Genomic DNA, 12283 nt, shown 5'->3' on the forward strand with positions numbered 1-12283 from the left:
GGGCGGGGTGGGGCTGAGAGGGGCGGGGCGGGGCCACGGCTGCGGGCGGGCGGACTGCCATGGCGGGTGGGGCGGGGCGGGGCCGCGAGGGGGGGCGGGGCGGTGGGCGGGCGGGGCGGTGGGCGGGCGCTGCGCCGGGGTGGGGCGGGGCTGAGAGGGGCGGGGCGGGGCCACGGCTGCGGGCGGGCGGACTGCCATGGCGGGTGGGGCGGGGTGGGGCCGCGAGGGGGGGCGGGGCGGTGGGCGGGCGGGGCGGTGGGCGGGCGCTGCGCCGGGGTGGGGCGGGGCTGAGAGGGGCGGGGCGGGGCCACGGCTGCGGGCGGGCGGACTGCCATGGCGGGTGGGGCGGGGTGGGGCCGCGAGGGGCGGGGCGGGGAGGCGGGCGGGCGGGCGGTCATGGCGGGCGGGGCGGTGAGGGGCGGGGCGGGCCTGCGGGCGGGCGCTGCGGCGGGGCGGGGCTGCGGGGCGGGGCTGCGGGCGGGCGGCCATGGTGGGCGGGGCGGCGCGCGGGCGCTGCGGCGGGCTGCTCGACTACAAGACGGCCAAGTTCGCGCTGACGCGGAACCGGCGGGTCGGGCTGCTGCACCGGCTGCTGCAGCTCGGCGTGCTGGGCTACCTGCTCGGGTAGGGCGGCCCCTCCGTCCCCTCCTCCCTCCCTCCCGCGGGGCCGGGCGCGGCCGGGGGTCCCCTCAGCGCGCCCGGCCCCGCTGCCCCCCGCAGGTGGGTGCTGCTGGCGCGGAAGGGCTACCAGGAGACGGACGCCGCGCCCCGCGCCGCCGTGGTGGCCAAGCTGAAGGGGGCGGCGGGCGGCGCGGGCCGGCGGGTGTGGGACGCGGCGGACTACGGGCGGGCCCCGCAGGTACGGGCGGCCCCGGAGGGCGGCGGGGTGCCGGGGTCACCCCGCGCAGCCCCCGCTGCCCGCCCCCGCTGCCTCCCCAGGGAGAAGACGTGCTATTCGTGGCCACCAGCTTCATCGCCACGGCGGGGCAAGCCCAGGGCGCCTGTCCCGAGGTGAGCGGGCCGTGCGGGGCCGGGGCTGTGGCGCCGGCCGCCCCGCAGCCGTGCGGGACCGGATGCGAGGGGAAAACGCGTTTTCGTTCCGAACGAATCCGGCTCCCCTCGTCGCCCCGTAGACCTCGCTGGCACTCGCTCTGCCGGACCCGCGTGGGCCGGGACGTGTCCCAGCGGCCTGGCCAGAGCGGCGTGTGGTGGCCGGAGGGACGAGGGGCACAGTCTGCGGGAGACTCGCCGGCCGCCTGGGCTCCTCACGGGCGGTGGCACCGGGTGATCGCGGCGGACTTTGGGCACGGGCCGCTCGGGGGGGCCGGGCGGTGTTGCCCCGTTGCTGTTCCGTCTCCGCAGTGCGGCTGGCGGCAGCGCTGCCATCGCCAGCCAGCAGCCTCTGCTGCCTGTGTTCCTTCCGGAGCCCCACGCGTGTCTGCGGCTCCTTGACTGGCTGCTCCGTTCCGTTAGACCTCTGTTCTGCCACTCTTCCTGACGCTTTTACAGACACTCGCTCTGTGGATGCCTGTGTCGTGTTTCCTTTGTAACTCTGCTGCAGGGCGAGTGTCCTCTCCGTCTTAGCGCCTTGTTTTTTGGAGGAACGGAGCACAAGGTCTAGGTTTCCCAGTCAGCCGGCACTCAGCGGTATGTGTTCCCTGAGAGAAACCTTCTCTTTAAGGCTGGGTTCGGGCCAGCTCCTCAGCTGGACTCTCCCAAGCCAGACCCTGCTCGGCAGACAGGAGCAAATGTCGTTTAAGCTCAGCTGCTGCTGGCACCTTGTGCTTGAGCCAAGCGCTGTTTGTCCTGATGGTCCCTCCGGCTTTCGCTGCAGGCGGCTGTGCCCAGCCCAGCCTGGCCTGGCTTCCCAGCTCGCCCTGTGCCGCAGGCTGCCGGGCTGGGCTGCTCTCCAAACGCAGCCCACAGGCTGCAGGAGAGGAGCAGCAACCTGATTTTGGGTCGGGGAAAGCGGTACTAGTGACCCCTCCTTAAAACCTTGAGAACTCCTAAAATACTGGTAGGTGCAGGAATGTCCCCAGGGGAAGACGTGTGCTGTAGAGGGTTTCAGGGCTCTCTCACAGGCAGTCGTGGGCATCTCTGGGTGCTTATTGTTGGAGCGTGCAAGCCAAGGATGCAGAGGGAGCAGAGCATTTCATCCCATTACAGCGATGCGGTGTGCCTGGGTGCCTGTCGCAGCCTTCACCCCGCGCTGCTCTCCAGTATTTTCTCAGTTCCTGGCTTTGGGGCTGTAGCTGACGTTCATGCGTGGAAAGCTTTGAAGATTTAGAAGGGACAGCTTTTGACTTTGCAGGATGTTCTGAGTATTCTCTATTACCAAAGTACTACGTGCTGACAAAACAGGGAAAAGTCTGCCTGGGGCCAGAGGCAGCACCCGAGCACAGGATGGGTCGTTTGAACAGCTGGTGTCTGTGTTGAGCTGCGATCTGTGGCTGAGCTGTGACTAATCTCTTGGGCAGACCTCTCAGTGTTGATCTCAAATACTTTGAGTGGTTGGAAACCCTCTGCCCCTACTTGCAAGGCACTTTGAAGGTTAGTGAAGATGATCAAAACAGACTTGGAGCCAGAAGGCATGAGTCAGACGCTGCATCCACTCTGTCCAGATGCAAGCTCTGGGGCGAGGGGACCCTTTGACTTAAATCCTGGTCTCTAGCACACCCAGCAGTGCTCAGCTCTTGCAGGTCCAGACGCTGCTGATGGATGTGGACGTGAGTGGCCCCGCTCCCAGCCCCAAGCAACACAGAATGGTGTCCTAAGGGGATGAGGAGGGTGTTAGATTTTGGGAGAAGCCTCACCCTTCTTTGCTTATATGTAATGCTACTGGTGGTTTGATCTCCAAGAAGGTTCGCTGGTGTGTGGCTGCATAGCTGTCGAAGGCTGGGAATCAGCAATTGTTTCTAATAAGATTAACGATAATGTCATTCCTGGGGCTTCGCCTGCCTCCGAGGAGGAGGAGGCGAGTGCCCCAGAGAGCGTGGGGACGGGCGGGAAGGATTGCCCCTAGGAGATGCCCCTCTGCTGGCTGGAGCCTGCCCAGGTTTTGGATGTGGTGGCTGTCTTCTGTAAGCGCTTGGGACATGCTTGGAGAAGCAGGAGCAGCAGTGCGGGTGAGTGGCGGCGTGGCCTCGGGCGGCTGTGCAGCGCGGTGACAGCGCTTCCCTCCGTCTCTCAGAGCCCCTCTGTTCTTGATGCGGTGTGCGCAGAAGATGCAGACTGCCCCGTGGGAAAGCCAGTGGATCGTGGCAACGGTACTGAGTGTTTTGCTACAAAAATCGTTTTAATTCCTCACGCATTGCAAACAGGTCTGCAAAGGTGTCCGAGCACTCCGGCAATGCCCGAGTTCCGTGCTTCTTGTAAGTGTACACAGAAGTGCTCTCCAGGCATTTATTCTTGGGAAAACCTTACGGCAACCTGTCACAGCTGGGCGAGGAGGTGTTGCGGGCACGTGGTGCTGGCACGGCAGATACACGGCTGCTTTGTTGCCGATGTCGGCTGCTGGAATCGAAACCACTGTGCTGCGTGATTGGCAGGTTTTCCTTTTGTAATAAAACCTGCCTTTTATTTTGTGCTGATTAATATTAGCACCCCGTGTGAGTTCAGCTGGAAGAGGATATTTCAGCTCTAGCAGGTCGGTTGCCAAAGCTCTGTGTGCGGGATTGCCCCAGCTCGTGGTGTTCTCACCGGGGGACCGGGTGGCTTCAGCAGCTACGGGTTGGGAGAGCTGCGCTGGGCAGGCGGGCGCTGACAGCAGGAAGCAGCTTCTTGTCTTTGTAAAAACAGCTTCTGTTGTTCAGCCTCAAGGGAAGGTCTCGCAGGGAAGGTGTTGGGTGGGGAAAATGCTGAAGATGATCCCAGCGTTGTCTTTGTGGTTCATGTTTTGAGAAGGCCAGAACAAGCCTGTGGCCAGGACACTATCCCAGGAGGTGAGCTGCAGAGAAGATGTTTCAGAAGGGCATAGCAAATGATATATGTTGTCTCATTTTTAGGGATAAAAACTGGGAAATGTGTGACTTTCAACACCACCCATTCCACCTGTGAGATCTATGGCTGGTGTCCTGTGGAGAACAACACCCTGCCCAGGTAAGGCACAGGGTGACGGGACAGCAGGCACTGAGAGCTTTGGTTCCTTCCCTCTGCTCTGTGAGGGCCATGATCATACTTGCCCGACGGGCAGCCAGGCTCAGGGAGACCTTTGACATTGATGCACTGGTCAGTTAAGCACAGAGAACTTCACGCAAGAGCATTTCTTGCAGCTGTCCGTTGTAGCCAAAGTCCCGGAATTGTGGAAGAGACTGCAGAGCAAGGGGAGTGGGGACGTGCCTTGGCTGCTGTGCAAAATCTGAGTTTGTTGGTGATTGTTTTCCAGGAAACCTCTTCTGGCTGAGGCGGAGAATTTCACTCTTTTTATAAAAAACACCGTCCACTTCACCAAATTTAACTTCTCCAAGTAAGTACGGCGCTCCTCCAGCCTCGTCCCGCCTCTGCGCTGAGTGTGTCTGCCCAGGGCTGCGCAGCGAGGCGTCCGAGAAGCCGTGTGCCACCCAGGACGGGTGGCAGCTGGGGCAGTTACAGCTCGGGATGGTGTGTTCAGGAGAACACCGGTCGCTCCAGTGGCACCTGTGTTTGCAGACGTGAGAGCAATGGGATGGGAACCCCTCACAGAGAGGGACTGGTGTCCGTCTGCTGCCCAGAGCACTGCAGACAGAGCTGGACAAGGCCAGTCATTCCCAAGGTCTCATTTTACCCCAGAGTTTTTTGCATTTTTGTCCTCGCAGAATGGTTTCACAGAGGCCCGGTAAAGGGCCGCGCTGGCCTCGCAGCCCCGGGTGTGCTGACTGTGCTGCCTTGCTCTGTCAGGAGGCACGGCCTGGGGCAGCTGACCTGCCCCCGCTGTCACCCACAGAGTGCAAACTCAAGCTGGGTCATTACATCTCTCAGTGGCGGGAGCTCAGTGCTGGGGAAGACAAGAGAAGCACTGGGGCAGAGGTGGAGGAGAGGATCTGGGAGGGGAAGGACTGTGGCAGGTGCTGTAAAGGATGGTATCTCCATGTGTGGTTCCTCTGGGCCAGTTTCCCTCCAACCGCTCTCCGACTGAGGCTTTAGGAGAGGTGGTGACTGTCTCCTACCAAAGCAGCAGCTTTAGTGGTCCCACTCCAGCTGGAGGGTCTCCTCTTCCGTCTTCCCACACCCCCTGTGACAGCTCCCCCTCTCTCTGTCTCAGGTGCAATGCTTTGCAAACCAACGACCCCACCTATTTCAAGAGCTGCAAATATGATCCTTTCTTCAGCCCCTTCTGCCCTGTCTTCCGTGTCCGTGACATGGTGGAGGCAGCTGGAGAGACCTTTGGAGACCTCGCACTGCTGGTACTTGCTTTTTTAAAAATATGGAAGATGCCTCCAAATTTGTCAAGGATGTGGGCAAGGGGCAGGGGACAGGACTGGCCCCTGAAATGCTAAGGGAATGTGTTATCTGTGGACACCTGAACGGTAAAGAACTCGTCCAGTCTCTGATCCCGTGCTTCTCCTGGAACACAACGTGTTTTGCAGGGGGGGAGCATCGGAGTTCGCATTGAGTGGGACTGTGACCTGGATCGCCCTGCCGCCCAGTGCCAGCCACAGTACTCCTTCAGCCTGCGGGACAGGAGGTACAATTTCAGGTGAGGGTGCTGGGACAGTGGCCATGCGGGCCCGCGGGTTGAGCCCACGGCAGTTGTTTGAGATCTCGGTTTCCCTGATTGACGCTCGGAAAGGAGCGGCAGGGACAGCGGGATGTGGTAGCTCGGCACGGGGTCTGTCAGTACCGGGGCGCCGTGCTAGTCCCCGCACCTCGTAGCTCTGCTCTGTTTGGAGCTGTGCAGGGCATTACCTGCAGGGATATGTGGCTGTCCACACCTGTGCTGACCCTGAACTGGATGCACTGGGAGCTGTGTGCTCCCAGTGACCCAGGCTGGGTGCTGAACGGGTGCCGATGCCCCGCTGCTGGTGCCAAGCTGGTGAGTCGCGGCAGCACGTGCATCGCCGGCATCCCAGCTCGCTGGAGGACACGAGGTGTGCCCAGGCACGTGGTAGCCCCAGCAGTCATACGGCCTGGCAGCCCTCTTCCCTCACTGCCTCTGCAGAGCTGCCGTGGCGCTCTGAGCCGTGCCCGATGTCTCCTGCAGAACTGCCTCCTACTACTGGGACCCCCAGCGGCGGCTCTACCGGAACCTGCTGAAGCTCTACGGTATCCGCTTCGACATCTCCGTGCACGGCCAGGTACCGGCTCCTCTGCAGACCCCGCGTGTGCAGCCCTGGCAGCCTGGTCACCGGGGCTGGCTCCTCACACCGCTCCCTGCTGCTCTCTCCTGCAGCCAGCCCCATGGCTTCCTGCTGGCATTGCTACTCCCCACCCCGGTCAGCTCTTCGCTTCTTGGTAATGCCCTGAGCAGGGAGGCTTCCCTCGTTAAGGAGCTGACATGGGTGAGAAGAGCTGTAGGCAAGGTGAGCTTGTCTGGGCAGAGGGCCTGTGGGCATCTCTGAGGGTGCTGTGGTGGGAGCACCCTGGCAAAGATCCCCCTGAACTTTTCTGAACCTGGACAGTTAATCCCTTTTTGATTAGTTGTATCCTCGGGGAGGAACGGCATGGACATGATCATGGCTGATGCTACTCTGTGCAGCATTGCTGACAAATTCAGTACTCAACTGTGCAGGATGGAGCCTGTGCTGAGAGGACTTGCCACCCTGAGAGATGTCCTCAGCTGGTCTGTCGTGCTTAGCAGTGGCCTTTTCACCTGAAGAGGGTGAAGCACGCAGTGCGGGACAGGGTACACCGCTTCTGGGTAGCGAGACCAGGTCTGGGAAGTGTGGAGCAGGAGAGAGTAACCAGGAGAGAAACAGGAACCCAAAAATCTCTTCCCTCAGAGGTACTGGACTCGTTTGAGCAGAGAGGGACACATCACACCTGGGCCATGTTTGCTCTTCGCTGGGACATCGTTCCATCGGGGCAGCTGTCGGGGTCCTGCAGTGAGAGGGAGGGTCCCGTGGTGCCCGTGGGAGCAGCTCGGTCTCAGTAACCTCTTCCAGTGAGTCATGAGCTGCCTCCGTCCCCCCTTTGACAGCCGAAGGGGTTTTGAGTCAAGGCGATAGCAGTCAGGTTCCTACAGCTGGGCACGGGGACAGGACCCTGGCTTCCTCCAGCACCTCCCTGGCTTTAAGCACGCTGCCCGGCGGGGCTTGTCCCACCGCCGGCTCACCGCTCTCCACCACTGTCTTCCCCCTCCACCCACTGTTTCTCACCAGGCGGGGAAGTTCAGCGTCATTCCTGCTGCTGTGAGCTTCGGCACCGGCGTCGCATTCTTTGGCGCCGTGAGTACTCCAGATGCGCTCGGTTCCTCAGGCCCGTGGGTTGGGGTTTGCGGCTTGCCCTGCCCGCCTGGGTACAAGGCTTCCTCGGTGCCCGCTGGCCTGGGACGGGAGGTGGCTGGCGGGGTGTTAGCTCCCGTTTTCCCCTTTGTGATTGTTGGCAGTGATGGCGCTGCTGAATCCTGAGCACTGTCACCGGCACACCTGATGAAGGCCGGGCGTTTGCTGAGCCCGGGAAGGCGCGTCACTGGCTGCTCCGGCCGGCTGTCTGGCCAGCAGCAGAGAGCACCTCCTCTCTGCTTCTCCCCTGACTCTAAAGGAGCCAGTGTCCGGCTCCAGTCCAGACGTGGCGCGGTGGTCGTTGAGACAGGGCTGCCCAGTGTAGAGCACTTGCGTGGCTCTTCGCTCTCAGCAGGGTATCGGGGAGCCTGGCTCCCCCTCCTGCCCCCTCCTTCCTCCCAGACAGGCTCGCCCCAGTCTGCTGCGTGGCTGCGATGGCGGCTCTCCACTGGGCCAGCCCTCGCCCTGCGTCTGGGCGTTGCAGCCCAGTGGTCACGTCTAAGCTCCGGTGCGTCTAACGGGAGTAGGCTGGCTCAAAGCGGACCCGCTGGAGCTGCCCGCGGGCTGGGGCCGCAGGCGGGCTGGGCTCACTGCCCCCGGCACCGGCCGGGTGCTGGAGTTTTGCCCACAGCCGGCTGCAGGGCTTGGTGGGAGCCAGGGCAGAGGGCCTGGCACTGCTTGGGGAGTTTCACTGCTGGTGGCCCTGCTGCGTCTGTCTGTCTCCAGGCCACGGTGGTCTGTGACCTGGTGCTGCTCTACCTGGATGCGAAGGCTGACTTCTATTGGAAGGAGAAGTTCGAGGAGGTAAGGATGGGGCCATGGAGAGGTGAGGTTGGAGTGATTTAATTATTTTCTGCCCCTTGGTTAAAACTCAGTGCTCAAGATCTGGGAAAACCCCGGTGGAGAATTCTTAGCCTTCGACTCTCGGGCTTGGTGTCTGGTCTGCACTGAACCTGGCAGAGGTGAAGCTGTCACAGGTTTAACGCCATCGGGCAGCAGAGCGGCGGAGAGGGACCCAGCCGGTGCCCAGGCTGCAGGGACAGCGGTACCGCGACCTGAGCCGCAGTTAGACAGCAAGGAGTCCCTGAGGGCACCTCGCCCAGCTCCACGTCTGTTCACCCTCTTCTGAACTCCCGTGGAGGGAGCGCAGCTCCTCGGGGCGCACCTCCTGCGGTGTCAGTGCCCACGCTGCAGTTCAGCAGCCAGGTTTTGTTGCCGTGTGCGGTTCCTGCTTTGGCACTGCCCAGCCCCGGTGAATCTGGGGGTCACAGGGTATGGGCTGCCAGGACCCCGCGCAGTAGGAGAGCTGCCAGGACCCCGCAGAGCAGGAGAGCTGCCAGCCCTAGCTGAGATCGTCTGTGGCTTTGGCCAGGTTTGAGAAGCTGCTGAGGACAGAGATCCCCCAGCTCCTCGTGAACTGCCCCGGGGCTGCGCCCTGTACTGGGGGAGGAAAAAAGATGTTCCTAATGCCTGGTCTCAGGTCACGAGTGGAGTGGGGGTCTCGGACAGTGAATCTGGTCATATGGAACGGAGCAGAGCCATGCCCGACCACCTGCCTGAGCTGTCACCTTGTCTCTGGTGTACACCGAGATGCCCCTGTTCACTTCACAGGCAAAAGCCCCTAAAGGCAAGACTGAGGCTGCAGCCTAGGAACGTCGGGAACGCTCTGCCACAAGCACCCTTCCCTCTGGAGAGAGCTCCAGGTAGATACGATGGGGACATGGCTGTAGCCCAGGTGGAGGTGGGCCAGTTCTCCTGGCCTGAGCGTGCGCTGCTGGGGTTAGGGTCTGCCTTTCCTGGAGAAGCATTTGCATCAGCAGAAGTTCTTGGTTCCTGTAGCACAGAGCCCTGCCACCTGCAGCTTCCAGCGCTGGCCGGCTGGGGACCGAGCAGAGCTGTGCTGGGGAGCTGCTGTGGGAACTCGAGCTTGCTGGGAAGCAGCTGGCCCATGCTCAGCACAAGAGGCTTAAAGCACTTCACGCTTCTTCACCTTCCAGATCGCCGTGGGCCTTGACTTCCCCTGGCAAACAGGGACACAGTGAAATAAAGCTGCTCAGATAGCAGGAGGTGCTCTGCTCTGGCTCTAGCCCTGGGGGTGGCTGTGAAGGGTTTGTGGTGCCAGTCTTGCACCTTGCAGCTCCCTGCATCCTTCCTTCCAGGTGGGATGGCTTCACGGAAGACCCTTCGAGCTCCCCAGGGAGCAGCGGGGCTGACCACCCCTCGGCTGTGCCCAAGGCAGCTGCCCTGGGCTGGTGTCTGCGGGGGTTGGAGTGGCTCTGTGCTTGCTGGCCAGGGCTGATGCTCAGCAAGGACAAGCACAGCCCTGGGGTGAGCATTTTGGAGGTGCTGAACCCTGTGCTCCCACCTGCCCCAGGCTCTGTCAGACTGGTGCAGGGCAGGGAGAGGCTGGGTCCGTGCCTGGGGGGTGATCTGGTACCTCACAAGCCACCGAGCTGCCCGGCTCGAAACCATGGTGTGTGGAGGCACAGCGGGGCTCTGAGTACCGTTTAATGCTCCCTGCTAGGACTGGCCGTGTGGCATGGAGGGGTCCTGCAGCATCACCCCTGCTCAGCTGCCTGCCCCACTGTGCCCCTCGGCCCCGGCCATCCCCTGCCACCCTCCCTGAGCTGCCACAGGTAGAACTGTGCTGCCAGCTGCTTGGTCATGGTCTTCAGTGTGAGGAAGGCAGCCACGATCTCAGCGAGGAGGAAGGCCAGGAAAAGGCTGTGCACGGCCACCTCCAGCGGCAGGTGGACGATGTGGCTGTCCGTCAGCAGGAAGAGCAGGATGGGGAGCTGGATCAGGAGGGAGAGGAGGAGGAACGCGGCCAGCTCGGGCACCTGTAGGAGCAGAGGCAGGTGGTGGGGTGGGGGGACCCTCTCTGCTGCAGGAGCATCGGCTGCTCAGCTGGCCTCGGCACCTGGGGACATCCCTGCCGCGGGGAGCTGTGCCTGGGTGCAGTTGGATGCCACCAAGCCCGGTGCTGGAGCATTGCACACACAGCGTGGAGAGGGATACAGCAGGAGAGCAAGTGGGTCCCCTCCGTCCCCTGCCTGCACGTCCTGCCTGCAGCTGCCATTCCCTCCCAGGACAGCTCCAGGCAGGACTCCAGGAGGAACGGGCAGCGACAGGGCACTCGGGTCCTGAGCAAGGGGACATCCAGCACCGCCACAGCTCCCCAGGCCGGTCTGTCCCCCACCGAGCCCACGCAGAGAGATGGTGCTTACCTTCTCCTGCAGGTTCCCCACGTAGCCCAGGTAGAGGCGGGAGCCTTCAGCCAGCGAGAGGATGAGGAAGGCAGTGACCAGCAGCACCTGGTAGTGCTGAGGCAGCAGGTGGTACTGGAACAGGGCACAGCCTTGTCCCAGCCAGCCCCGGTGCCCCGTGCCCTGCTCCCTGTGCCCTGCTCCCCATGCTCTGCCAGCTCCCACCCGTGCTGGAGCCCAGCCCTGCCCACTCTGCCCTCCCAGTTCAGGCTTCCCTGCCTGGATGGGTCAGCGGTTGTTCTCACGGTTCCCATTTCTCGGAGCCGGAGGTGAGCCATCTTATCTCGCGGGGAACAGAACTGTGCATGGGGACCCACTAGCGCTGAAGAGGCTCCGCTCTGCCCGGCTCAGCGTGGCCCCTGCGTGCCCAGGGAGGCTGGGCAGGAGCCACGTGCCCACGGGACGGTACCTTCAGCTGCAGCATCGTCCCCTCGGCCAGGCACCAGACCGGGAAGTACCAGACGTTGAAGTAGAGCATCATCTGGAGCGGCAGGCTGGCCAGCACCTCGTGGGCTAGGCAGGGTGGGCAGGGGTGGGCAGGGCTGCCCAGCACCCCCGGCCCGGGGTCTCGCTGCCCAGAGCGAGTCCCTGCCTCGCAGCCCGCGCTGGGAGTGATGGCCCCTGCCGTGCCTGAGGGAAGGCTGGGCAGCAAGAGCTGCTGTTGGCAGCCAATGCACTTATTTTTGCTCCCTCTCATCGGTGGGTGGGTGCAGGGACCCTTCGGGCACCCGGCACCCAGAGGCACCCGGGTGCTTCGGTGCTGCGCTGAGCAGGCTCGTGGTGGCAGAGCCACAGCGAAATCCCCCCAAACCCCTCTGCGGCCGAGCCCCGGTGCCCGTACCTGGGTGGTGGGTGCGGGGAGTGCCACTGTCCTGCGTCTTGTTGTTGGTGAAGAGGGAGCTGCTGAACGCTGCCAGGCCCCGGCGGAGGCTGGGGGGCAGAGGGGTGTGCGCAGCCATGGCTGCTCGCCCCAGCCTGCCTCAGCCAGGATTAGCCATAAGGTAATTAACGGGATAACGGGTCAAGCTAATGCGCAGGGCTGCCCGGCCATTGGCTCTCTGGGCACAGGGCTGCTGAGCCGGGAGGAGGATGTGGGGAAGGAAAATTCCCCTCCACACCCCCCCCGGGACAGCAAGCCCACGCGGGAGCCACAGGGATGCAGAGCCTCTCCTTCCCCCCTCCCCCCAGCAGCTTGCGGGGGCAAGCAGCAGGTCGTCCCCATCACCATGACAGGATGCGGCAGTGTCCCCAGCCCGGACACCCCCCAGGCAGTGCTCTGCTCCGTCGCAGCCTCTGCCAGCCGGGTTGTGTCAGTGTAATTATCGCTCAGAACTCCCTGACAGAGGAGGATGCCCAGGAGGGGATGGTGCTCTTTGCCAGAAATGCTGCTTCGAAGCCTGCAGACTCGTGGAGCATTGCACCCATCACTGCGAGCTCCCCTGCTAATGCGCCGCCCCCGTGGGTCTCCCCGCTGCTCAGTGTCCCCAGGCCCACCCAGGCTCGGGGGTCCTGGGGAGGGCAGTGGGGGCTGGGGTCTGTGAGAGAGTGGTTGAGCCAGAGACCAACGGCAGAGAAAAGGGAAGGTGCTCTGGGGCCTTC

The 12283-nt window shown here is 62.9% G+C and overlaps 2 protein-coding genes across 2 annotated transcripts; one reads left to right on the forward strand and one right to left on the reverse strand.

Moving 5' to 3' along the window:
* Positions 1-487: 487 nt before the first annotated feature.
* Positions 488-8617, forward strand: P2RX6 (purinergic receptor P2X 6). Its single transcript, XM_075433438.1, has 12 exons — positions 488-624; positions 721-859; positions 940-1011; positions 3191-3266; positions 4005-4098; positions 4385-4465; positions 5240-5381; positions 5565-5674; positions 6179-6272; positions 7296-7361; positions 8145-8222; positions 8302-8617. The coding sequence occupies exons 1-12, from the start codon at positions 488-490 to the stop codon at positions 8545-8547; spliced, it is 1335 nt and encodes a 444-aa protein (XP_075289553.1). The 3' UTR covers positions 8548-8617.
* A 1310-nt stretch (positions 8618-9927) lies between these two features.
* On the reverse strand, positions 9928-11643 carry LOC104327432 (transmembrane protein 17B). Its single transcript, XM_075433439.1, has 4 exons — positions 11526-11643; positions 11094-11314; positions 10646-10903; positions 9928-10258 (listed from the first exon to the last, which is right to left on the reverse strand). Exons 1-4 carry the CDS (start codon positions 11641-11643, stop codon positions 9977-9979), a joined length of 879 nt encoding a protein of 292 aa, XP_075289554.1. The 3' UTR covers positions 9928-9976.
* Positions 11644-12283: the final 640 nt, after the last annotated feature.

This window comes from Opisthocomus hoazin, chromosome 12 (genome assembly GCF_030867145.1).
Source record: "Opisthocomus hoazin isolate bOpiHoa1 chromosome 12, bOpiHoa1.hap1, whole genome shotgun sequence".
Lineage (NCBI taxonomy): Eukaryota > Metazoa > Chordata > Aves > Opisthocomiformes > Opisthocomidae > Opisthocomus > Opisthocomus hoazin.

What these genes read in the sequence shown, in the direction of transcription:
- P2RX6 (XM_075433438.1), top strand. Translation starts at nt 488, where the DNA reads ATGGTGGGCGGGGCGGCGCGCGGGCGCTGCGGCGGGCTGCTCGACTAC. An exon ending in ACCAAATTTAACTTCTCCAA is followed by an intron (nt 4,466 to 5,239) that starts GTAAGTACGGCG and finishes TCTCTGTCTCAG; the next exon opens with GTGCAATGCTTTGCAAACCA. An exon ending in GACAGGAGGTACAATTTCAG is followed by an intron (nt 5,675 to 6,178) that starts GTGAGGGTGCTG and finishes TGTCTCCTGCAG; the next exon opens with AACTGCCTCCTACTACTGGG.
- LOC104327432 (XM_075433439.1), bottom strand. Translation starts at nt 11,643, where the DNA reads ATGGCTGCGCACACCCCTCTGCCCCCCAGCCTCCGCCGGGGCCTGGCA. An exon ending in TCCCCGCACCCACCACCCAG is followed by an intron (nt 11,315 to 11,525) that starts GTACGGGCACCG and finishes GCCTTCCCTCAG; the next exon opens with GCACGGCAGGGGCCATCACT. An exon ending in GGACGATGCTGCAGCTGAAG is followed by an intron (nt 10,904 to 11,093) that starts GTACCGTCCCGT and finishes TGACCCATCCAG; the next exon opens with GCAGGGAAGCCTGAACTGGG.